The 26,474-nt window shown below is 39.1% G+C and overlaps 1 protein-coding gene across 1 annotated transcript in view; it reads left to right on the top strand.

Annotated features, from left to right (window-relative positions):
- The window catches only part of ERMARD (ER membrane associated RNA degradation), a 119,387-nt gene that overhangs the window by 83,832 nt on the left and 9,081 nt on the right, over positions 1-26,474 (top strand). Inside the window, exons 13-16 of the mRNA XM_053710995.1 lie at positions 5,543-5,713; positions 13,255-13,338; positions 13,627-13,706; positions 16,707-16,829. Of these exons, the coding sequence (XP_053566970.1) occupies positions 5,543-5,713; positions 13,255-13,338; positions 13,627-13,706; positions 16,707-16,829 (458 nt within the window). The remainder of the gene's footprint in view (positions 1-5,542; positions 5,714-13,254; positions 13,339-13,626; positions 13,707-16,706; positions 16,830-26,474) is intronic.

The raw sequence follows: 26,474 nt of genomic DNA, 5'->3' as shown, positions 1-26,474 counted from the left end.
CCCTGAAATTTTATCTACAGGCAACTAAGGATTTTCGACAAACGTCTTCCCTGTTTGTCGTTTATTCTGGTCAGAGGAGAGGTCAAAAAGCTTCTGCTACCTCTCTCTCTTTTTGGCTTTGTAGCATAATACGTTTAGCTTATGAGACTGCTGGACAGCAGCCTCCTGAAAGAATTACAGCTCATTCTACTAGAGCTGTGGCTTCCACTTGGGCCTTTAAGAATGAGGCTTCTGTTGAACAGATTTGCAAGGCTGCAACTTGGTCTTCTCTTCATACTTTTTCCAAATTTTACAAATTTGACACTTTTGCTTCTTCGGAGGCTGTTTTTGGGAGAAAGGTTCTTCAGGCAGTGGTTCCTTCCGTATAAAGAGCCTGCCTGTCCCTCCCGTCATCCGTGTACTTTAGCTTTGGTATTGGTATCCCAGAAGTAATGATGACCCGTGGACTGACCACACTTAACAGGAGAAAACAAAATTTATGCTTACCTGTTAAATTCCTTTCTCCTGTAGTGTGGTCAGTCCACGGCCCGCCCTGTTTTATGGCAGGTCTAAATTTTTAAATTATACTCCAGTCACCACTGCACCCTTTGGCTTCTCCTTTCTCGTTGGTTCTCGGTCGAATGACTGGGTGTGACGTAGAGGGGAGGAGCTATATGGCAGCTCTGCTGGGTGATCCTCTTGCACTTCCTGTTGGGGAGGAGTTAATATCCCAGAAGTAATGATGACCCGTGGACTGACCACACTACAGGAGAAAGGAATTTATCAGGTAAGCATAAATTATGTTTTTTTGTCCCTTTCCTACCGTAGATGATTACTAAATTTTAGACTTAGCCTTTACTCCTCGAATCTTACAGAGGTTCGATGGGGCTCTTCTGGCACTAGCAAGATGTTAAGGAATTACAGTGGCATCTGCCTTGGACTATATCTTGGTTCAGGTGCGTTCTTTTCTTTTTGTAAGATGTTATTGTCTATTCTACGTTCCCACGGGTGGAAAGTGAATCCGGAGAAGAGTTCCCTGGTGCCAGACCAGATTCTCTGTCTATGAAGATTTTGCTGACGAAGGTCAGAAAATCCAAAGCCCTCAGTGGCTCAGTGTAAAGTCACTGGGATAAAACATGAGAGACCAGAGTTCAAAACCCCATGGGGGCATGATAGTACACCCTTACCAAGGCCGACTTCTGGGCGGCTTTAGCTTTCTCATAGACTTGTAGGTCTTCAAAGCAAATGATGGCTCCATCAGAGACTTCTGACTTCCTGCCTGTCACTTCAGTCCTCAACTTTTCCATCTGTGGCTCAGTGTATGGAAGTAATTGGTCTAATGGTTGCTTCCATGGACATCATTTAGTTTGCTCAGTTCCAACTGAGACCCCTACAGTTATGCATGCTCAGACAATGGAACGGAGACCACTCAGACCTATCGCAGAGGATAGCTCTTGTTCCCCTAACTAGAGTCTCTCTATCTTGGTGGTTTTCATAGGACCATCTGTCTTGGGGTACATTTTAAGGCTTCCTAAGACCATCCTGGGTGATTGTAACCACGGATGCCAGCCTTTCAGGCTGGGGAGCAGTTTGGGGTTCTTTAGACTCAAGACAAGTATTTTATTCCCATAAACATCTTGGAGTTGAGAGCAATTTACAATGCCTCATCAGCCTGGCCTCAACTACCTTTAGTCCGGTTTATCAGATTTCAATCGGACAATATCTCCTCGGTGACTTTCATCACCAGGGAGGAACTCGGAGTTCCTTAGCAATGAAGGAGGTGACTCGCATTCTCCAGTGGGCAGAGTCTCACGATTATCTCCTCTCTGCCTATTGCATCCCAGGGTTGGACAACTGGGAGGTGGTTTTTCTGAGCAGGCAGACTTTTCATCCCGGGGAGTGGACTCTCCACCCAGAGGTTTTTAATTGATAACTCTCAGGTGGGGGGTTCCAGAGTTGGATCTGATGGCGTCTCGTCAAAACGCCAAGGTTCCAAAGTACGTTTCAAGGTCAAGAGATCTTCAAGCCGGTCTGATAGATTCTCTAGCGGTTCCTTGGATCTTCTCTCTGGCATACCTGTTTCCTCCTTTTGCTCTCCTTCCACGAGTCATTGCTCGTATCAAACAGAAGAGAGCATCTGTAATTTTAATAGCTCCTGCATGGCCCCGCAGGATCTGGTTTGCGGATCTGGTAAGGGTCATATTTTCCTCCTTGGAGGTTATCTCTGAAAAAGGACCTTTTAATTCAGGGTCCATTCCTCCATCCAAACCTGGATTTTCTGAAGCTGACTGCTTGCAGGTAGAACGCCTAGTTCTGTCTAGACGTGGGTTTTCTGAAGTGGTCATTGATACTATGCTTCAGGCTTGCAAACCTGTTACTCGCAAGATCTACCATAAGGTATGATGTAAATATCTTTATTGGTGCAAATCTAAGGGTTTCTCCTGGAGCCAGTGAGGATTTCCCGATATTTTATCTTTTCTTCAGGATGGCCAGGAGAAAGGTTTGTCAGTCAGTACTCTGAAGGGTCAGATTTCTGCACTGGCTATTCTTTTGCACAAACGTCTGGCAGATTTGCCAGATGTTCAATCTTTTGTTCAGGCACTGGTCAGAATCAGGCCTGTGTTTAAACCTGTTGCTCCTCCTTGGATTCTTAATCTTGTTCTTAACGTTTTGCAACAGGCTCTGTTTGAGCCAATGCATGTTGTTGATATAAAATTGTTATCTTTGAAGGTTTTGTTTGTTCTTGCTATTTCTTTCGCTTGCAGAGTTTCTGAGCTTTCGGCTCTGCAGTGTGATTCCCCATACCTTATTTTTCATGCAGATAAGGCGGTCCTTCATTCTAAATTGGGTTTTCTCTCTAAGGTGGTGTTAGATCAAAACATTTTCTTTTTGTCCTAATCCTTCTTCTCATAAGGAACATCTTTTGCATAACTTGGTTGTTGTGCATGCTCTAAAAATTTACCTACAAGCTACTAAAGATTTTTGGCAATTTTCTGCCCTGTTTGTGGTTTTCTCTGGAAAGCGTAAAGGTCAAAAGGCCACTTCTACTACCTTTTCCCTCTGGTAAGAAGTATGATTCATTTTGCTTATGAGACAGCTGGACAACAGCCTCCTGAGAGAATTATGGCTCGTTCCACTAGGGCTATCTCCTCATCCTGGGCTTTCAAAAATGATACTTCTCTGGAACAGATTTGCAAGGCGGCAACATGGTCCTCTTTGCATACTTTTTCCAAATTCTACAAATTTGATACTTTTGCCTCGGCTGAGGTCTCTTTTGGGAAAAAGGTTCTTCTAACGGTGGTGCCTTCTGTTTAGGTCCTCCTGCCTTGTTCTCCCTCCCTTTTCGTTCCGTGTCCTCTAGCTTGGGTATTGGCTCCCACTAGTAATTGGAATAACGTTGTGGACTCTCCATTCCATAGTAAAGAAAACCAAATTTATGCTTACCTGATAAATTTCTTTCTTTACAGGCATGGAGAGTCCATGACCCCGCCCTCTTTTTAAATTAAAAATTGGCATTTTTTTTGCATAAACCCCAGGCACCTTTACACCTTTGTGTTTCTTCTTTTTCCATTTTCCTTCGGCTGAACGATTTGGTATTATGGGTAAGAGAAGTTACACTTATTAGCTTTGCAGGTGTGCTCTTTGCCTCCTTCTGCTGTCCAGGAGTTGAATATCCCACTAGCAATTGGAATGACATTGTCAATGCCCGGAAAGAAAGAAATTTGTCAGGTAAGCGTTAATTTGTTTTTTTAGTTCAGTTACTTCCTTTTTGCCTGCAGTAATTTAATATGATTATTGCCAATATGTTTTCCACAACAGTTGTGCTGAGTCTATTATTTCTGATCACTGTATCTTGCGTTACTTTGACCTCAAACTGTAGCTATCAGGCTTCCTTATAGGTAAAGTAAAAAAAATCGTACAGGAAGAGAAGCAATCTGCCTGGAATGAACAACAACTTCTCACTGATGAGGGCCAAAGGATGCCAAAACGAACGTCTGGGGCTGCCATTTTCTTTGTTCAGAGGAGAATTGCCTGGTATTCCAGGCTGGACTGACCATGTCGGCGAGATCAGACTGATATACTTCAGGAAAGTTCTGTGCTGTAAAAGCACAATTGGGCTAAAATAACCTAATCTCAGGTGGTAACTGGGCCATAGAGCAAGCCACTGAGCTGTTGTTCGTTCCTGGCAGACTGCTTCTCTTTCTATATATACAGTAAAACAATTACAAAATATATAAATATCTCCATTTTATGGGCTAATCCAAACAAATGGAGCCATGTGTGGGTTAGGGAGCCATTGCTTGTGTTTTTATTTGTGCTGTTAGTTAAAGGGACTGCCTACACCATAGTCATATTAAAGTCTTACCTTAGATTAAGCTGCAAATACCCTCCGTCACCCCTTTCTATATCATGCAGCAGCAATAGTAAAAAAATTATTTTAAAATTAATATTGTTTTGTGCACTTTGAAATGGCTGCCAAGCGCTGCCCACTGATGACATCTTGATTTGGGTTGCATTTTGCGTCCAATCACAAAAGGCTCATTAGTTGGATTCAACATACTGTCAATGCTATTCAGCAGAGTGTCTAGATGTAGCCCAGATTGTGATATCATCAGTGGGCTGAGCTTGACAGCCATTTTAAAGTGGCCAGAAATAATATTCATTTTAAAATAACTTTTTTACAGTTCCTGCTGTATGATATACAAGTGGTGGAGGAGGCTATTAGCAGCTTTAATCTAAGGTAGAACTTTGGGATGACTAAGGTGTAGACTTTCCCTTTAAATGATTTCTATGATACTGCTTATAGTGAAACCAGGAGTTAACCTTTAGCTCCCCCGGAAAGTTGTTACTAGAAAAGTTATGTATTTATTTAATATTTATCACATTACAATTGACTTACATTCCATTTAAATATGTATTCCATATCCTTGTGGGTCCTATTGTACTTACCCCCTGGTTTCCCCTCAGTCAAAAGCCAGACAGTACATCCAATCAAAAGCCATACCACTTGCTCTATTGAGAGAGAGAGAGTGCAATCCCAGTGCCTCTACATCAGAGACTGAACACTGTGACCAAAGCTTTCTCTTTTTAAACTTTAGTTCTACTTTAAAGGGACACTAAACCCAAAACATTTCTTTCATGATTTAAGTAGAGAATACAATTTTAAACAACATTCCAATTTACTTCTATTATCTAATTTGCTTCATTCTTTAGATATCCTTTATTGAAGAAACAGCAATGCACATGGGTGAACCAATCACACAAGGCATCTATGTGCAGCAACCAATCAGCAGCTACTGAGCCTATCGAGATATGCTTTTCAGCAAATTATATCTAGAGAATGACGCAAATTAGTAAATAGAAGTAAATTAGAAAGTTGTTTAAAATTGCATGCTCTTTCTAAATCATGACATAATTTTTTGGGGGTTTCATGTCCCTTTAAGGGTTAAAAGTGATTTTTTTTGTAATAGTGACATAAAAAATATGTTAGCATGTACTTTTTAGTTTTATGGATGTTAAGCTTCTGTTTTATAGCCTGTTTTATTTTTTTGCACATTGATAGGAGTTTCTCTGGGACTTTTTAAACCATCCAGAAGGCCCTAGAGTCAGAGACCATCTTAGTCATGGTGAAATCCAACTAAGTGAATTTCCAAAACAAATAGCCAATCAGCTTCTGGGATTTTCCATTGCGCTACTTTATAAACACACTGACAAAGAGGATAACCCAATCAAGGTAACGTGGGGGAGGGGTTATGTATATCATAAAAACAGGCTTGACTTAGTGCACTGTATTAAACTATATGCTTTCATCTGAGATATCGCATGCAAGTGAGCATGTTAAACATACTTTAAAGGGACATGAAAGTCATATTTCCGAAAGAGTGTGTAATTTCCATTATCAAACATACCTCTCTCTTGGTATCACTTGTTAAAACTGGGCTTTTTTCCTTAAAGGGACATTCCAGCCAAAACCCAAATCCACATGGATGCATTTCAGTTTTGAAAAGAAGCATTTAAAATGTCGTTGCAGTGAGAATATCTAGCTATAGTTCACATGCACGTGCAGAGAAAAATATTAAAGGGACAGTCAAGTCCAAATTTTTTTTTCATGTTTCAAATAGGGCATATAATTTTAAACAACTTTCCAATTTACTTTTATCACCAATTTTGCTTTGTTCTCTTGGTATTCTTAGTTGAAAGCTAAACCTAGGAGGTTCATATTCTAATTTCTTAGACCTTGAAGGCCGCCTCTAATCTAAATGCATTTTGATCGTTTTTCACCACTAGAGGGCATTAGTTCACGTGTTTCATATAGATAACATTGAGCTCATGCACGTGAATTTACCATGGAGACAGCTCTGATTGGCTAAAATGCAAGTCTGTCAAAAGAACTGAAATAAGAGGGCAGTCTGCTGAGGCTTAAATACAAAGTAATCACAGAGGTAAAATGTGTATTAATATAACTGTGTTGGTTATGCAAAACTGGGGAATTGGTAATTAAGGGATTATCTATCTTTTAAAACAACAAATATTCTGGTGTTGACTGTCCCTTTAACACTAAAATAGTGATAACGTTTACTAAAAGCTTTTTTTGCCAATACAGTACATGTTTATTAAAAAATTTAATTCATCTCTGTGCATTTAAATTTCGACCGGAATGTCCCTTTAAGAGCATGCCTATAAAGGGCTCTGGAGGGTACACCTGTCTCAATCACTATATGGCAACAGTGTTTGCAACAATCTTTGTAACTGATATACATATAGTGCTTATGCTATGGAGCCTACCCCAGTAGGCTCTCATAGCATGAAAATATGTTTCAACAGAGGATATCCAGAGAAAGAGATCAGTTTAAAAAAATAGAATTAAATTAAAAAGGTTTAAAGGACCACTAAACAGAGTAGAATAGCATAATTAATAAATGTATAATAACATTACAATGCACTTAGTTTGATTTTCAAATGAGTAGTGGATTTTGTTTCTGACAAATGTCAGTTTGTGACATTTTGCTTCTTAATGCATCATGTGATAGCCATCAGCCAATCACAAAATGCATATACGTATTGTCTGGGAATCTTGCACATGCTCAGAAACTGTGCATATAAAAAGATTGTGATAATTTAGATAATGCAAGTGAATTGAAAAGTTGTTTAAAAATGTGTGCTCTATCTGAATCATGAAAATGTAATTTTGACTTGACTGTCCCTTTAAAGTTTTTTTTTTTTTTTTTTTAAATTGTATGTGCTGTCTGAATCATGGAATTTTTACTTCCATTAATCTCTGACCCTGCAACATCCTTCAGAGTGATTGCTTGATCGGGCAGTAACAAATATATTTTTGTCTCTAAATGGCCACAGCAAAGGACATTATCAGAGTTTGTTAGATTTCCACGGGTTGAGAGCTCTCTCTTCCTTCAGCTTCTTTCTTTTAAAGGGACACTCAAGTCAAAATTAAACTTTCATGATTCAGATAGAGCATGTAATTTTAAAATACTTTCCAATTTACTTCCATTAACAAAATGTGCATAGTCTAGACTCTTTTTATATTTACACTTTCTGAGTCACCGGCTTTTACTGAGCATGTGCAAGAACTCACAGAATATACATATATGCATTTGTGATTGGCTGATGGCTGTCACATGATACAGGATGAGGGGAAATAGACATAACATTGAAATTTGTCAGAAAAATTTAAAAAACTACTCATTTGAAGTTCAGACTAAGTGCTATTGCATTCTCTTTTTATTATGCATTTGTTAATTATGCAAATCTACTGTATTTACTGGTATTTTAAAGCAATGTCCCAGTTTCTAGAGCAAAACGAGGGGCTGCCCTGGCTCCGTCCACAATCACCCCCCTACTGCATTTATTCTCATCCGTGGCTCAGTCAAACCCGCTGCCCCACCCCTCCTTTCACAGTTTTGCCAACAAACATCAGTGGGCCACCACCCACAAGTCACCCTCACTTCCAGTCCTGGAAACAACAGTCAATAGTTTTTTTTTCCAGTGGATGGCAAACAATGCACATTTTACTAACTAATAATTAAATAAACTAAATAAATACATATATAAAACATCTTGCAGTGCAGTGCTTAATTGCTGATATATATTATGTATATCTCAAAAATGACTTTAATGTCCCTTTAATATCCATAGTTCTAAATATATTTTAGGCAGAATCTATGACCTCTGATATAATGTCCTCTAGAAAACAATAGCACATAACTTAAGTATATACTGTAGCTCCCTATAATGTAAACCATTTATTTAAATGGACATTGTACTGTACGATGTTCTCTTTAATGTGCTCCCAATGATTTCATTTACCTGCTGGAGTATATTAAAGGGGCATTACACACTAAGGGCTAGATTACAAGTGAAGCACTATTTTAACATATTTGCCCGTTTACGGACGCACGTTAAATGACCAGCCATTACAAGTGGCTGGTTAATGCTAACGCAAGCTCACAGTAGCACTTTGCGCTAAGAGCAATTAACCAGAGGTCAGACCTCTGGTTAATTTAAAAAAATGTCTCCAGGCTCTAATACAAATTCAAACCATTAACCCAAAATATCAGGTTCAGTGTACCCTGAAGCACACTGGAAGGATTTGAAGAACTGGTGAACTCATTGCTGGATCGCTGACAGCCTATGCTCCTGAGTTGAGCTACACCGTGGTCGCCATTTTCAGTGAGGCCGATTATCTCTGTGGCTGGGGCTGCTGCAAAATACCCCCCCCCCCCCCCCGGGAAACTGGGTTATGGAGCAGATATTTAATGCTGCAATTTAAACTTCTAACTAGTGTGTTGGCACAACTCATAAAGCTATAGGACACACTAAGTATACTAAGACAGAGCGCAACCTATCTATTTGTACGCATGGAGGCTACTAAAGGACTTCTAACTGCACTTGCAAACATTTTGGAGGCCCATCACAAAGCTCTTATTGATGCCATCAGAGAGGCTTTCAATTATTCCCATGCGGTCTCACAAACTAGCGATGTTACAGATAACTTCACCGCTATCTTACCGCGAGATGGCAGGGCTATGAGGCCCCGGCTCCTGTTATCCTAAACGTAACATCTGCTTCTATCCCTAGAGGGCTTTGGCGGCTCCGAAAGAGCCCAGATGTCAAGGGGAAACCTTGGATTGAACACACGCAAAGAACAGGACACAGCACAGATAGATGAGCCTGATCACAATCTGGATGGAGCTACAGAAGCAAGAGGTAGCTAAGACCAACAACTTGGCTCCCAGATCTGGAGTCCTGCTACTATGTCCAGTTCCCTTATTGAAAAGGGTCATGAATGCCAGTAGCAAGGTTTGGCCATGTGGTTTCAAGATTGCGGAGTCAATGCAGCATGTTGGGAGTACAGACAACTCTCCTGGCGATCAGGGGACACTTAGTTGGGAAAGAAGTGGTGAGCACTCGATTTTAGATCTTGCACCCGCTTTGCAAAACACTTCTCTGGGATCCACATTTGTAGACAGAGTCGCAGGAAAATGGGCATTGGCTGATATGGCTGCAGGATCCGGTATAAGAGCAACAATGCAGGGACTCCAGCAGTATACACACTTTGGCAATGAACTACACCCAGACACAAACTGCCATAATCAATTGCAACTTTCTACACTTTAAAACTAGTATGTTATACCCCGGGTTTCAGTGATCATGGCGATTCCGAAACTGGTATTGGGTAAATGTTAACTACGCCACTTCAACCCCATTAGATGTATCTCTAAAAAGATTTATTGACTTCGGACTTTGCATGAACAGTTATCCAATCGTTCTCAGCGGCTTGCTGACTGAACGCTTATTTCATACCCTAAATATATATGCTGTTTTGGAGCTAAAGTTTTCTATCTGGAATTCTATCCCTATTGATTGTTGATCAGGTTATTTACCTATTTACCTTGCTTAGTACTATATTTGCAAACGCACCAATGATTTATACTAAAAACTGGGAATGAGGCTTTAAGGGGCTCCTACTTTAGCTAACTGCCATACAAATAGTTACTATTTTCTGAACCCCCACAATATATTGTATATTAGCTTTAGGTCTTACACAGTTAATGTACAGTTACACCAGTTGCCTGCGGCCGGGGGGACTTGGTGATTTTACTTTTAGAGCCTCTTTAGTATAATCTACTAACAGTGGATTGTCTCATATGGTTTCAGCTCTTGTCATTGCACTAACTAGGGGAGACACATTGTAAAATGGCATACTTATGCATGATAATACACACATTGCCCTGATGCCTATTAAGCATATTATTTTATGTTAATTGCAGGGTCATATACCTTACGTATGCACATAATTACCTATGGGAATACTAACTCTATATTTGGCAGTACTTTAGCAGGTACACGCTTTATTTCTTACCGTTCTTACCTTACATCCTGATAGTTGATTTCCTTTTAGTGTTTTAATGTTTATGATGTAGTATACTGTTTAGATTTTCACATATAGTTGCTAAAGGTCCGAGAGTGACCCTATATGATTGAAATCTGCAAATACTGGGAGTTCATTTTCTATCCTAGATGTCATATAGGAGCTCACTGATCATCAAGAGTTTTTAGAGATTTCCTGAATGCTTAAAAAAAATTACAGGGATTTCTTATGACAGATTCTGCAAACCTATTATGCAAGCAGGCTGACTTGATAGGCTTAGAATATGATACAGACCTCCAAAATAATCTGAATTCATTTAAACCCCCCCAGGTAAACCCTCTCAAAACAAGTATTTTCATTGTTTACTCGCTTCACATCCTCCCTATACGTTAAAGGGACACTGAACCCAATTTTTTTTCTTTTGCAATTTAGTTAGAGCATGCAATTTTAAGCAACTTTCTAATTTACTCCAATTATCAAATTTCCTTCATTCTCTTAGTATCTTTATTTGAAAAGCAAGAATGTAAGTTTAGATGCCGGCCCACTTTTGGTGAACAACCTGGGTTGCTCTTGCTGATTGGTGGATAAATTCACACACCAATAAACAAGTGCTGTCCATGGTGCTGAACCAAAAATTGTCTGGCTCCTTAGCTTAGAGGCCTTCTTTTACAAATATAGCAAGAGAACGAAGAAAAATTGATAATAGGAGTAAATTAGAAAGTTGCTTAAAATTGCCTGCTCTATCTGAATCATGAAAGAAAAAAATTGGGTTCAGTGTCCCTTTAACTATTTCATACAAACTCCCTATCGATCCCCCTTATAAGTATATGTTACTGTTACTGGGCCAGCATTATTCATATGGGGATTTACTCTTTATAAGTATTGACAACTGATAATAGGGGTTCATTCTAAGTTTTAGAATTTCTTAAATACCAAGAAAAACTGAGGTTTATTGAACATGGTATACTTGAGTTTTCTTCCTGCACTCTTAAATAACCAGTTCTATTTTGGAACACAATTATGTAGTGCTAGTATTTACTTTGGGAATAAGTCTGGAATTTGTAACTGCAATTACTATGGAAATTGGAAAATGTACTACTTTATAAAACTAAGTGTATATACTGATCTGTTTATGCTATTTGTAATTTTATGTTGAAACCTCAATAAAGAATAACTAAAAAGTAATGGTGACAAAAAAAAAAAAAAAAAAAATTGCCCCCCAAAATAAAGTGTACAGTTCCTATTATAAGATAAAAAAATAGTAGCATCTTTTTTTTTTTAAATTTAAAATAACTGCAATAAGCAGTTGTAAGGGGTTAAAGTGAGGGTATGTGGGTTGTGGTCTATGGGGACTGTGTTTTTACTTGATATATACATAGGCTGACCATATTGCCGCTTTAAGAAGGAACACATATGAAAAATGCATATGTGAGGGTTCTTATACAAAACCATTTCTTTAAACAGCCCTGAAAACAACCCTGACATATGTATTTTTCATATGTGTCCCTTTTTAAAGCGGCAATATGGTCAGCCTATATATACATGTATATGCTTAAATACATTTATATTTATGTGTTAATATGTGTATATACATATATATTTTTTATTTTGCTGCGCTAGGTTCTTTGCCGTGTCTGATGGCATCAGAACGAGGCTCCCATTGGAGCCTATGGAAGCGCGCATTGCACTCAACTTGTAATACCAGCACACATTTGTGTGCGCCGGTATTACTGAGTTGAGTGCAAATATTGCACTTGTGAAAGCGCAATTTTGCGCTCCACTCGTACTCTGGACTAAATAAATCATTGATAGAATGATGTATTCAGAGCAAATATTAGCCTGAGAATAATATATATTAAAATTACATTAGTTTTTTAAATACCCTAGGAAACATTTTCATGCTGCTGGGGCAAAACAACATAAATAAATAGATAAAAAAGGAAGAAAAAGGTGCTACATTCAAACAGTGAGTAAGTAAATGTTTTCATACACAAGGAAACATTTTAATGGTGCTAAAAATAACAATAGGGGAGGGACACCCTTCTTTCTCCCCACTGATCTCTCCCCATACTTTCCCTCCCAGCACACACAAAAAAAATTGTTTTGAGCATTTCTACATTAAATGGACATTAAACACTTTGAGATGGTAATTTAAAATGATAAACTGTATAAATAAAAAAGACTTTGCAATATACTTTCATGATTTAATTTGTCCCCTGTTCCTGTAAATCTATTCTGAAATTGTGAGCATTTCAGTTCCTGTTAGAAATAGTGCAGAACACTGTTATATTCCACACAGCCATTGGCTGCACACTCTAGTGACCTATTTATAACTTTCCCTAATTGGCCACAGCAGAGAAGGTAACCTAAGTTACAACATGGCAGCTCCCATTGTTTTATAGACACTAAAAAGTTACACTTATTTTGTCAATATTTAAACAGCTAATGAAACTTTAAAAAATACATCTAGATGTTATTTTTTCTTTGAATGTATCATTCTATCTAGCATTTATTTAGTGTTTAATGTCCCTTTTAACATTCTATTTTATTAAAAAAAATAATAAGATGAATTTCTCAGAAAAGTCTAATAAATTAATCTGTAATGACATTAAATATGATTTTTAATTTTATCCAAAATTGTCTAATAATCTTTCTACCAATTAATATAATATTTACTTTGTCTTTTTCACATTTTATGTCTAGTAGTCTCTCAAGCATGCTTTTTTTTTTTGTGTTGAAGATAGCTATATTTTTTATTTTTTCCCTGGGTGTTATACGTATGTGCAATATACTTATTCTTATGATGAAATGGTATCTGATTTCAAGAGTTATAATAAAAATCTGTCAACTATTTTTATATATACATTGTCCATTCTCACTGACAGGAGATCTCTTTATTGTATCCGCTGATTGATGCAGTTGAACACTACAGGTCAAGATTTCATCCGATTTCGCTCCTTCAAAAACAGGTTGGCTAATACCAAGAAATGTTTTTACTACTTTGATTCTATAAAGTTATTAATTTAACACTGTACTAAAATATTTACTGATTTGATACGTAACCAGCAGTACAGCACAGTAACATTGTGTTTAATAGTCATTTAATTTTAGACACTAAACTATTAAACAAGTGATATAAAAACTGTTAATTTATACTTCATAGCATAATGTAAGATAATTCCAACAAGCAGACCAAGTTACAAGTAGGAGACAATTATTAATGCTAATTAATGATTTATGTAAATTGTATTTTGCAGGTATTAGAGTGCAGTGAGAGTCTTCAGAAATTGCCTCTACTTCCTTCCCCAACTTTGGATCAGCCACAACATAATGAAGTGTAAGATGAACAAGATGTTTTATCAGTGTACCTTAAAGGGACATTAAACACTGAGATGTTAATATAAAATAATAAATTGTATATGTAAAAAAAAACCTATGCAATATACTTTCATTATTTATTTTGTCCCCTTTTCTTAAATTGTGAGCTTTTCAGTTCCTGTTAGAAATGGAAGTGCAGAATATTGTTATATTCCAAACAACCATTGGCTGCACACTCTAGTGACTTTATTATAACTGTCTCTAATTGGCCACAGCAGAGAAGGTAACCTAAGTTACAACATGGCTATGTTTTATAGACACTAAAACTTTACACTTATTTCCTTCTTAATACAAGGAGAGTCCATGGCTTCATTCCTTACTGTTTGGAAATACTGAACCTGGTCACCAGGAGGAGGCAAAGACACCCCAGCCAAAGGCTTAAATACCTTTCCCACTTCCCCTATCCCCCAGTCATTCTTTGTTTTTCGTCACAGGCTGTTTGGGGTGCCAAGAAGGCACAGGACCTGTGGTCGCAGAAAGAAAGCTCCCTCCCGATCAACATTTTGTAACTTCGAGCAATCTACAATGCTTTGAAGGCTTGGCTTCTTCCAGGTTCGGCCCAGTTTATTAGATTCCAATTGAACAATATAACCTCGGTGGCTTACATCAACCATCAAGGCTGAACGAGAAGCTCCCTAGCGATGAGGGAAGTATCTCGGATTCTGGAGTGGGCGGAGGCCCACGGCTGTTCGCTGTGAGCGAACTAAATTCCTGGTGTGGACAACTGTGGTCTCTCCATCTCAAAGTGTTTGCAGAGATATGCTTCAGGTGGGGGACGCCGGTAATAGATCTCATAGTGTATCGTCTCAATACCAAACTACCCAGATATGGGTCGAGGTCCAGGGATCCTCAGGCAGAGCTAATAGATGCATTAGCGTCGCCTTGGAGGTTCAATCTAATCTACCTTTTTCCGCCTTTACCACTCCTTCCATGAGTAGTGGCCCGCATCAAGCAGGAGCAAGGGTCAGTAATACTAATTGCTCCATCGTGGCCGCGGATCTAGTGAGGATGTCATCTTCTCCTCCATGGAGGTTACCTTGTCGCAGGGATCTGCTGGAACAAGGTCCTTTTGTTCATCAAAATCTAGATTCTCTGAGGTTGACTGCGTGGAGATTGAACGCTTATTCCTAGCCAAGAGAGGGTTTTCTGAGAGGGTTATTGATACTCTCATTCAAGTGTGTAAGCCGGTTACTCGTTGCCTATATCATAAGGTGTGGAGAACCTACTTATTCTGGTGTGAAGAGCGTGGATTTCCTTGGCATAAAGTTAAGGTTGCCAGGATTCTGATGTTTCACCAGTATGGTCTGGAGAAGGGTCTTTCGGCCAGTTTCCTGAGGGGACAGATTTTGGCCTTGTCTGTTTTACTGCACAAGAAGCTCTCTGAGCTTCCAGATGTTCAGTCCTTTGTTAATGCTCTGATTAGGATCAGACTTGTGTTCAGATTTTCGGCTCCCCCTTGGAGTCTGAATCTGGTTCTTAAGGTTTTGCACGGGCTCCGTTTGAGCCTATGCATGAGATCGATATTAAGTTGTTGTCCTGGAAAGTTCTCTTTCTACTGGCTATTGCTTCAGCGCGCAGAGTATCTGAGATTGCCGCCTTGCAATGTGAGCCTCCTTATCTGGTGTTCCATTCGGATAAGGCTGTCCTACGTACTAAGTTAGGTTTTCTCCCTAAAGTCGTGTCAACTGTAACATCAATCAAGAGATTGTGGTCCCTTCCTTGTGTCCTAATCCTTCCTCTTCGAAGGAACGTTTACTTCATTTTTTGGACGTGGTTTGTGCCTTGAAGTTTTATCTTCAAGCTTCTAAGGATTTTAGACAAGCTTCTTCCTTATTTGTGGCATACTCTGGGAAGCGTAAGGGCCAGAAGGTCTCTTCGACTTCCTTATCTTTTTGGTTGAGGAGTCTTATCTGCTTAGCCTATGGGACAGCGGGTCATAGACTTCCTCAGAGAATTACGGCTCATTCTACTACAGCAGTGGCTTCCTCTTTGGCCTTTAAGAACAAGGCCTCTATGGATCAGATTTGTAAAGCAGCTTCCTGGTCCTCCTTACACACTTTTTCAAAATTTTACAAGTTTGATGTTTTTGCTTCAGCTGAAGTAGCCATCGGGAGAAAGGTTTTGCAGTCTGTGGTGCCCTCAGATTAGGGTTTGCCTCTCTTTTTGTCCCTCCGGTTTTCATTCAGTGTCTCCTAGAGCTTGGGTATAAGTTTCCCAAAAGTAAGGAATGAAGCCGTGGACTCTCCTTGTATTAAGAAGGAAAACATAAATTATGCTTACCGGATAATTTAATTTCATTCTGTACAAGGAGAGTCCACGGTCCCCGCCCGTGTTCTCCAATGGGTGGCCCCTAAATTATCATTTTCTTCTGGCACCTTTTATACCCTGATATTTTTTTCTACTGTTCCTTGTTCCTTCGGCAGAATGACTGGGGGATAGTTATTTAAGCCTTTGGCTTGGGTGTCTTTGCCTCCTCCTGGTGGCCAGGTTCAGTATTTCCCAACAGTAACAAATGAAGCCGTGGAATCTCCTTGTACAGAAGGAAATTAAATGATCTGGTAAGCATAATTTATGTTTTTATCAATATTTAAACAGTTAATGAAACTTTTAAAAATACATCTACATGTTATTCTCAGACTAATCTTTTCTTTGAATGAATCATTCTACCTAGCATATTTATTTAGTGTTTAATGTCCCTTTAACATGCATTATTGGTGCTAGTCTGTTATTAGGGGTACTCTTTTATTCAAAGGTTTAATAAGACGTACTTTCATTTTATTTTTGTATCTTTTTATTGGGTCCCTTACTTTGTCAGATCTGCTATAGCTACTATATTAGTGGTTTAATATTTTTATAATTAAAAATATATGCTTATTTTAGATTTACTATAACTATATTTTACATTTGCAGTTTTACATTTTATTTATTTATTCATTATTTATATTTTTTTCAAATTAAGGCTTGATGACATAGCAGAAGCTGGAGAGCTGTTCAACCAGGAAATAATCCATATTCTTTCTTTGCTTCCTCTACAAGAAGAGTGCTGTTTTGATGATGTAGACAGCTGGCTTATAACAGAGAAGTATAACTTTTTATGTTTCAATCAAAATACACATTACAATTTTAAAACATTTAGCCTTATAGCTATTTATGTGACAGCTCTGTTATTTGTAGTTTCTTGAGGTTTGACTTTTCTATTTTACTGAAGGCCTCTAAATCTGGAATAGCTAAAACATACTACAAGATATGAGCCCCCCCGCATCCTATTGTTTGCTATATCCACAACTTGTTATTTCTTCCTAATATATGGTGAGTCCAAGGGTTCATCTAATTACTGTTGGGAATATCACTCCTGGCCAGCAGGAGGAGGCAAAGAGCACCACAGTAAAAACTGTTAAAGGGACAGTCTAGTATAAATTAAACTTTCATTATTCAGATAGGACTTTTAATTTTAATCAACTTTCCAATTTACTTTTATCATCAAATTTGCTTTTTTCTCTTGGTATTCTTAGTTTAAAATAAACATAGGTAGGCTCATATGCTAATTTCTAAGCCTTTGAGGGCTGCCTCTTATTACATGCTTTGTAAATCTCTTTTCAACACAAAGAGACAGAAAGTACATGTGGGCACAAGGAATTATTTAAGATTTAGCACAAAACAATGCTAAATTTAAGACAATAGATAATAAACAGTCAGTCATGTGATCAGGGGACTGGAATAAGGTTCCTAGATACAAGGTAATCACAGAGGTAAAAAGTATATTAATATAACTGTGTTGCTTATGCAAAACTGGGGAATGGGTAATAAAGGGATTATCTATCTTTTAAAACAATAACAATTCTATGGTAGACTGTCCCTTTAAGTATCACTCCCTCACCCATAACCCCCATTCATTCTCTTTGCCTTTCGTGCATGGAGAAAATAAAGTTAGGTGTCTGAAAGATAGAGTAAGATTATCACTACAAGCAAGTTTTATTGAACTACAAGCAAGTTTTGGGGTATAGCCGTATGCCATGTTAGCTTTTGCAGTCTGGCAGTGGTGGCTTTAAAGCAGTTGAGAAGCTGCAAAGTGGTACTTGCTACATGTTCTCAACAGTTGCTGCCCTATTATTGAAAGCGAGGGTTGGATACTCTTTTCTTTAAGGTCTCTGTGGGGAACTGTGTCCCCTCATGCCTTGTAACTGTCTTCATGTCGGACAGCGGAACAGGTAAGTGCTTGTTTTCTTCCAGGTGGGGAGAATAATTGCTGAGTTCAGGGCTACATTGGGGCATGTTGCAGGCACGGTGTGTATGTGTATGAGACTACCCTTTCTCTCAGTGAGATCAAAGGGCTTATATTAGCTGTGTGGTTTTCTTGACACTGAGGAAAATATTTTCAAGCTGGGAGTTGTGTATTCTACATGGTTCTGTTTGCTATTACTGAATCAGTGGCTCAATGTACATTTTTGTGAGAGGTGCGAGGGTCCCTATAGGGAATTGCCGCGACATTTTACAGGCTGGCGGGTGTTTAGTCAGAGAGCGGATACGATTGGCTCCGCCTCCTTGGCCTGATACGCAGCATATCAGGTTTTCCATTTTTCGCGCCTTATGTCTATTCCGCCCACTTGTTCGGCGTGTGTCACCAGAGTGACGCTCATCAGTGGCCTCAGAAGGATCGTAGATAGCCTTATTACTGTATCATTCCGGTGAAGGTAGGCACCTCAGTGAACTGAGGTGTGGTTTGTCTGAGGGGTAGTTAGGAGCAGTTGCGCTCTGCGGCTGTTTTGAGGGTGACAACCAAGGGAAAATTCTTAATTACTGTTGAGACCTCTAACTCAGGGTAAAGTGTAGCGGTCTGCTCTGCTACTGCTGATTTTTTTCATTACATATTTTTGTTCATATTGGTTTAAGCTCTCATTACTGCGCTTATCTTGTCAGAGATTATGTCTGACATGGAGCAGGAAGCTGTTCAGATGAATTCTTGTCTGTTGTGTCTGGATGCTCAAATTGCAGCAACTATGCAATTTTGGTCCTCATGTGTCAAGAAGGCCCTACAGGGAAAAGAAAGATTTTCATTGTTGAGCCTAATGTCTCTCAGGATGATGCTGTTGAGGTTTTACCACAGCCTTCTCCTGTATCGTCCCAAGCCTCTATGGCGTCACATACAGTGCCCTGTGGTTCCCCTCTGACTCCCAGTGGGGTCTTTTTGAAAGCTGAAATTGCAGCGCAGATATCCTCAGCGGTATCTGCTGCTTTAGCTGCCATTCACAGATTTCAGGGAAAGTGCAAGAGGAAAATTAAAGATTCAGATAGTAAGATATCTGTTCCAAGTTCTGATTCTCAAGTTTCTCTTTCTCATAGATCTGAAGAAGAGGATGAGTCGCTCTCTGAGGGTGAAATTTCAGATTCGGACAGTATAATCCCTTCTTCTGACTCTGAAGTGGTTTCCTTCAGATTTAAGCTTGAACACCTTCGTGTACTGTTAAAGGAGGTTTTAGCTACCTTAGATGACTCCGATACCCCTGTCGTCACTCCTAAAAAATCCAGTAAACTTAATAGTTTCTTTGATGTTCCTTCATCTCTTGAAGTTTTTCCTGTGCCAGTCCATGCTAGGGAGATTATATCTCAGGAATGGGAGAATCCAGGAGTGGCTTTTTCCCCATCTCTTGCCTTTAAGAAGATGTTTCCTGTGGAGGATTCTATTAAAGATCCTTGGTGTACGGTGCTCAAGGTTGAAGGGGCCATTTCTACTCTGGCCAAGAGAACTACTATTCCTATTGAGGATAGTTTTTCCTTCATGGATCCTATGGACAAAAAGATGGAGGCTTATTTGAAAAGGATTTATGTGCATTTAGGTATCCAATGGCAACCAGTGGTGTGTATTGCCACGGTAACTAGTGTGGCATCCTACTGGTTTGACACATTATCTGAATCCCTTTAGCTAGAGACGTCTCTAGACGAAATCCAAGATAGGATTAAGGCTCTTAAGCTAGCCAATTCCTTTATTGCAGATGCTGTTCTGCAGGTTCTTAGACTGGGAGCTAAAGCTTCTAGTTTTGCAGTTCTAGCCAGAAGGGCTTTATGGCTGAAATCCTGGTCTGCAGATGTTTCCTCGAAGGTCAAGCTTCTGCCGATCCCTTACAAGGGAAAGACCTTGTTTGGACCTGGATTAGCAGAAATAATTTCTGATATCACAGGTGGGAAGGGGTCTTTTCTTCCTCAAGATACAAAGCATTCCCCTTCTTCGTCCAAACAGGACCAGCCCAAGTCGTCTTGGAAACCCAATCAGTCTTGGAACAAGGGTAAGCAATCTAAGAACCCCGCAGCTAACTCTAAATCAGCATGAAGGGTTTGCCCCGATCCGGGCTCGAATCAAGTAGGGGGCAGACTTTTGCAGTTTTATCAAGCTTGGATACAAGATGTCCCAGATCCCTGGGCTGTGCACATAGTATCTCAGGGTTACAAACTGGAATTCAATACTTTTCCTCCCAGGGGCAGGTTTCACCTCTCAAGATTATCTGCTGACCGGATAAAGAGAGAGGCTTTCTTGAAATGTGTGTAGGACCTCTCCTTCCTGGGAGTGATTGTTCCAGTTCCATTACCAGAACAGGGTCTAGGGTTTTACTCCAATTTGTGGTTCCCAAAAAAGAAGGAACCTTTCATTCCATTCTAGACTTGAAGTGTCTAAACAAATTTCTCACAATTCCATCCTTCAAGATGGAGACTATTCTTAATATTCTTCCTTTAGTGCAGGAGGGTCAATTCATGACGACCATAGATCTAAAGCATGCGTACCTTCGTGTTCCTATTGACAGGGACCATCACAAATTTCTGAGATTTGCCTTCCTAGACAAACATTTCCAGTTTGTGGCTCTTTGGCCTTGCAACGGCTCCCAGAATATTTTCAAAGGTGCTGGGGGCTCTCTTGGCAGTAATCCGGTCTTGGGGAATCGCTGTGGCTCCCTATCTGGACGATATATTGGTTTAAGTGCCATCTTTTCAGCAAGCAAAATCTCACACAGAGATATTGTTGTTTTTTTCTTCGTTCTCACAGATGGAAGGTGAATTTGGAAAAGTGCTCCCTGGTTCCAGCTACAAGGGTAGTCTTCTTAGGGACAATAATAGATTCCATTCTGATGAAAAATTTTCTGACGGAGGTCAGAAGAGCAAAGATTCTTTCCTCTTGCCTGTCTCTACAGTCTACTGTTTGCCCGTCAGTGGCTCAATGTATGGAGGTAATTGGTCTGATGGTGGCCTCCATGGATATCATCCCCTTTGCTCGATTCCATCTAAGAGCGCTCCAGCTGTGGATGCTCAGACAATGGAATGGAGATTATGCGGATCTGTCAGAGGATAGATCTAGATCAGTCTACGAGAGACTCTCTACCATGGTGGATCTCTCAGGAGCATCTGTCTTAACTTTCGGAGACCTTCCTGGGTGATTGTGACCACGTATGCCAGCCTACTGGGCTGGGGAGCAGCCTGGGATGCTTTAAAGGTGCAGGGACTTTAACCTCAGTGGCTTACATCAACCACCAGGGAGGAACTCGGAGTTCCTTAGCCATGAAAGAGGTGGCTCGGATTATCCAGTGCGCGGAAGCTCACAATTGTCTTCTGTCTGCCATCTACATTCCAGAAGTGGAAGCTGATTTCCTGAGCAGACAGACTTTCCATCCCGAGGAGTGGGAAGTATTCTCCATCTTAACCCTCAAATGAGGGACGCCGGAGTTAGATCTGATGGTGTCTCGTCAGAACGCCAAGCTTCCAAGGTACGGTTCAAGGTCAAAAGATCCTCAGGCTGCTTTAATAGATGCTCTGGTGGCTACTTGGGATTTCAGGTTGACATACCTTTTTCCTCTGTTTGCTCTCCTTCCTCGATTCATTGCTCGTATCAAACAGAAGAGAGCATCAGTGATTCTAATAGATCCTGCGTTGCCTCGCAGGATCTGGTATGCAGATCTAGTGGGGATGTTATATCTCCCTCCTTGGAGACTTCCCCTAAGAAAGGATCTTCTGATTCAGGGTCCCTTCCTTTACCCAAATCTCGTTTCTCTGAAGCTGACTGCTTGGGGGTTAAACGCTTGATTCTATCTAAGCGTGGTTTTTAGGAATCGGTTGTTGAGACCATGGCTCAGGCTTGCAAGCCTGTTACTAGGAAGATTTACCATAAGGTATGGCTTAATTACTTTATTGTGTGACTCTAAGGGTTTCTCTTGGAGTAGTGTTAAAATTGCTAGGATTTTGTCTTTTCTCTAGGAGGGTCTGGAGAAAGGGTTGTCAGTTAGTACCATGAAGGGTCAAATTTCGGCTTTATCTGTTTTGTTACATAAGTGTTTGCCGGATGTGCCAGATGTCTAATCCTTTTGTCAGGCCCTGGTCAGAATCAGGCCTGTGTTTAAGTCTGTTGCTCCTCCTTGGAGTCTTAACCTTGTTCTTAAAGTTTTGTAGCAGGCTCTGTTTGAGCCTTTGCATGCCATAGATATTAAGTTGTTATCTTGGAAGGTTTTATTTCTTTTGGCTATTTCTTCTGCTCGGAGAGTCTCTGAACTCTCATCTTTGCAGTATGATTCGCCTTATCTTATTTTTCATGCTGATAAGGCAGTTCTTCGTACTAAGTTATGTTTTCTTCCTAATGTTGTTTCTACTAAGAATATTAATCAGGAGATTGTTGTTCCATCTCTATGTCCTAAGCCTTCTTCCAAAGAACGTCTGTTGCACAATTTGGATGTTGTGTGTGCTCTTAAATTCTGGAGACGACTAAGGATTTTCGCCAATTTTCTGCTCTTTTTGTCTGTTTCTTTGGGAAACCTAAGGGTTGAAAGCTTCTGCTTCTACACTTTCTTTTTGGTTGCGAAGTGTGATTAGTTTTGCCTATGAAGACTGCTGGTAAGCAACCTCCTGAGAGAAATACGGCTCATTCCACCAGAGCTGTTTCTTCTTCTTGGGCCTTTAAAAATTAAGCTTCCATGGAACAAATTTGCAAGGCTGCAACTTGGTCTTCTTTGCATACTTTTTCCAAATTTGATACTTTTGCCTCGACCGAGGCTGTTTTTGGGAGAAAGGTTCTTCAAGCGGTGGTGCCTTCTGTTTAGGCCTGCCTGTTTTTTGTCCCTCCCTATTAATCTGTGTCCTTTAGCTTGGGTATTGGTTCCCAACAGTAATTAGATGAACCTGTGGACTCACCATATCTTAGGAAGAAAACAAAATGTATGCTTACCTAATAAAATTATTTCTTCCAGTTATGGTGAGTCCACGGACCCACCCTTTTGTTTTCAAGACAGTTGGTTTTAACTCAACCTCAGACACCTCCGCACCTTGTGTTATTCCTTTTCTCCATTTCCTTTCGGTCGAATGACTGGGGGTTATGGGTAAGGGAGTGATACTTAACAGTTTTTACTGTGGTGCTCTTTGCCTCCTCCTGCTGGCCAGAAGTGATATCCCAACAGTAATTAGATGAACCCATGGACTCACCATATCTGGAAGAAATACATTTATCAGGTAAGCATACATTTCGTTATTTCTGAACCTGATGCTCTTCTTTGGGTTCCTCCTTATCCGTTTTCCATCAGGATATGTATTTTTGTTTCCTAGTTCCTCTTCCATTTCTGCCAAAAGTTGTTTCTTCTTGGAAATCTAGGCTTAATCTACATGGAGCTTAAAGTTTATACAAGTTGGCCAAATGGTCTTCTGCACATCCTTTAACTATTTTCTTCTAGTTCAATGTGTTTACATCAGCACAATCAGCTTCCACAGATATAGGCAGATGTTTTCTATCACATGCTTGTCTATGTATGATTCAGCTTTGGTAGTGACTGTCCAGTATGGATATGCTTCCACAAAATATATAAAGGTCTGCCCTCAGTTGTTTTGGGGTCAAACCTCTTTCTTCAAGCAAGTTCTTGCTTAGCTAAGCATGACATAACTCAAGCAAGAAGGGGAGAGATCTATTTAAAAAGTGGCTCCACCCTTTAGACTTTTGGTAAACATTTCTACATACTCCAGTAGCCAGAGGACATCTACCCACAAACCTTGTATGGTTCTCATCTATGAACTAGATATCTTCAAAGTTTATTTAGCTAATTGGATTTGCTCTGCAGTTCTGTTCTGTTTAATTTCGAGACTAATTCCAATAATGTGACTGGCGATTCAGTGGAATTATTATGCTTCATCAGTTCTAAACAGACATTTTTGTGCTCTCCCTTGCCTTCATATAGTTCAGCTTTGCTACTGACCTAACAGTGCTAATGTGGTTTTGTAAGAATGTGTTGGAAAACCAATTGAATAAATGTATTTGCTGTCACACTAGAATGTTAGTGAGGCTCAGCCTGCTTGGCACATGCTTTTTCCTAAGTCCCCAGCACATAATTTTGTTTTGCTGCTTTTTTAGTTTACTGAAAGCTAAACAAAATGACTGTTCTTCTACACTAAGCTACTTTTGCAGCGTATAGTTATACAATATTGCCGTATTCTGGCCTAAAAACTCCTTGGCTTTCTTACTTCAAATACAGGCCATTGATAAGGGTACTCGTTTCAGTTTCTGCATTCCATAAACTTTAGTCTAAAAACTATTTAAAAATATACATCATCTGTCTAAATCATTTCCTTAAAGTATGATTTTAAAACTGAACCTGCTATTTTGGATGGGAACTCTAATTATAAACCCAAATTTGTTATCTGGTGGGAGAGGGAATTTGAGGAGTCACGAAAAATCAATCCTGGGATTGATAGATTGTACACCTAAATAGCACTCTTCCCCTAATCAAGGGTGGCATGAATTGGATAGAGACTGGATATCTTGGGAGAGGGAGTGCGTAGGGATTTTAAAATATAACCTTTATTTGGTAATTTAAAACGAAAACAAGAACATAAACACAATCCACATATATACAATGTTTACAAACACAGGATTTGGTCAGATTAATTTTAATCCAATAATCTCTGAATAGAAAAAGTAGTTGTAATACCGTTTTAATGTGATTTAATTTTTCTTAGGTCAGGAGTATCTGTGAGAATCAGTATTAATATGATCCTCTTGGGAATTACGTAGTATTGATAGAACTTATACAACTGTAATAATAAATCAGTTATTACTTGTTTTATAAATCTAAGTTAGACTTGAAATTGTCTTCCTTGGTGTTTTATAAGTGAACACATAGTTATACAATTTGGTTAGAACTGATCTAGGATTGCATATAACAGTGTCTGGTTTATATTCTGTCTTGTTGCATACATCAAAATTTTGAATTACAACTTTGCAAATCCTTTATCACTGCTAATATAAAGGATTAGATACTGTGTTTGGTATAAAGTGAGCAGTGCTGTCAATTTGTAACTACACTTTTGGTAACAAACTTGAATCTGCCACTATTTCAACTGCTGTCTAGATATACTGACAGCTTTGCTTAATGTATTGCCAGAATATTTTCTGCACTATCAAGCAGTTTAGAAAAAATATATATAATAATTTATATAAGATCTCATCTGATTCTGCGATCGATTTTACTTTATAAAAAGTATTGGTTAAAGTCTCTTAAAGTGTTTAATTAGATCTTATATAATATATGGCTGTTTTCTGTGCTTGAAAGTATATATTTTTTGCTGCTTAATCCACCAATTGAAGGTCAAAATAAGTTGTTGAAACTCAGTTTAATCTAAGTTTTTCATTTATTTGAAACAACGTGTTACGCCTTCCTTGTAATATACTGGTTATCGTGGTGATGTGCTTGGGTAAAATTCTTTATAAGTTACATTGTAATTGTATCGTTCTGCATGGGTAATGTTTTGTGGCAGACTGCTCTCAACTGATTATAACCGAGCGCTGCTTATAACACTCTTGTGTTTCACAACTGTGTAATTTGCTTTACTGATATATTTTAATAACAAATGGATTTGCTAAGAAAGATATTCTGAATGTGTATTAATATAAAGTAAATCCAGTGTTGCTACTACGTTTTAGCGTTTTTTCATTACTGTTAGATTCCTATGATCCATAAATTGGCTGTAATAGATGTTCAATGCGTGTATTCACATAAGATAGATGTAGTAATATTGTAAATATTTTTACCAACACTTTGAGTTAGGCTAAATATTTTGTATGTTTTGTCAACACGTAATAGTTACAGCGGTTAAGAAAATTTGGTCTGACACTACTACAAACTTAACACATGTTGGTAGCGTCTATCTGCTTTACTTATACAGATAATCACTATGTTATTCCAAGTTATACAGATGCAGCTTGCAGTTTAGCGGTTTTATAGTCATAATTTGTTGGGTATTTGGGATATTATATTCAAATCCCCAAGCCCCATATTAGTATCCTTGTAACAAAGCCTTACTGCAAGTGCCAGTTTCTTACTCAATATTTATGTTTATCTTCATAAACTATACATGAGAAAAATGACTGTTTTGTTTCTGTTCTTTTCCTATACAATAATTTTCATTCACAGGACTTCAAATTGTACAAAATGGATGAATGAGAAAGCAACCCTGTCCAATCATATCTTCCCTCACATTAGCACAGACCACTTGATATCGAGCAATTGGCTCTTTGTAATGAACCTCCGGATTTGCTCAATGACAACCAATAGGTAGAGGAGTGCGAGCCAATAAAAAGACACAATTTTGGCCGCGCCGTACCCTTTGAAAAAGCCACGTTAGTGGCGAAACATGTTAGGGAATTGTTTGTTGTGAATGCCTCCTAACATTTTTTAACTAGCAGGACACTTTGTCTTTAATTTAAATAACAAAA

The sequence above is a fragment of the Bombina bombina genome, chromosome 4, assembly GCF_027579735.1.
Source record: "Bombina bombina isolate aBomBom1 chromosome 4, aBomBom1.pri, whole genome shotgun sequence".
Classification (NCBI taxonomy): Eukaryota; Metazoa; Chordata; class Amphibia; order Anura; family Bombinatoridae; genus Bombina; species Bombina bombina.
This window is presented reverse-complemented; position numbering and strand designations above follow the sequence as displayed.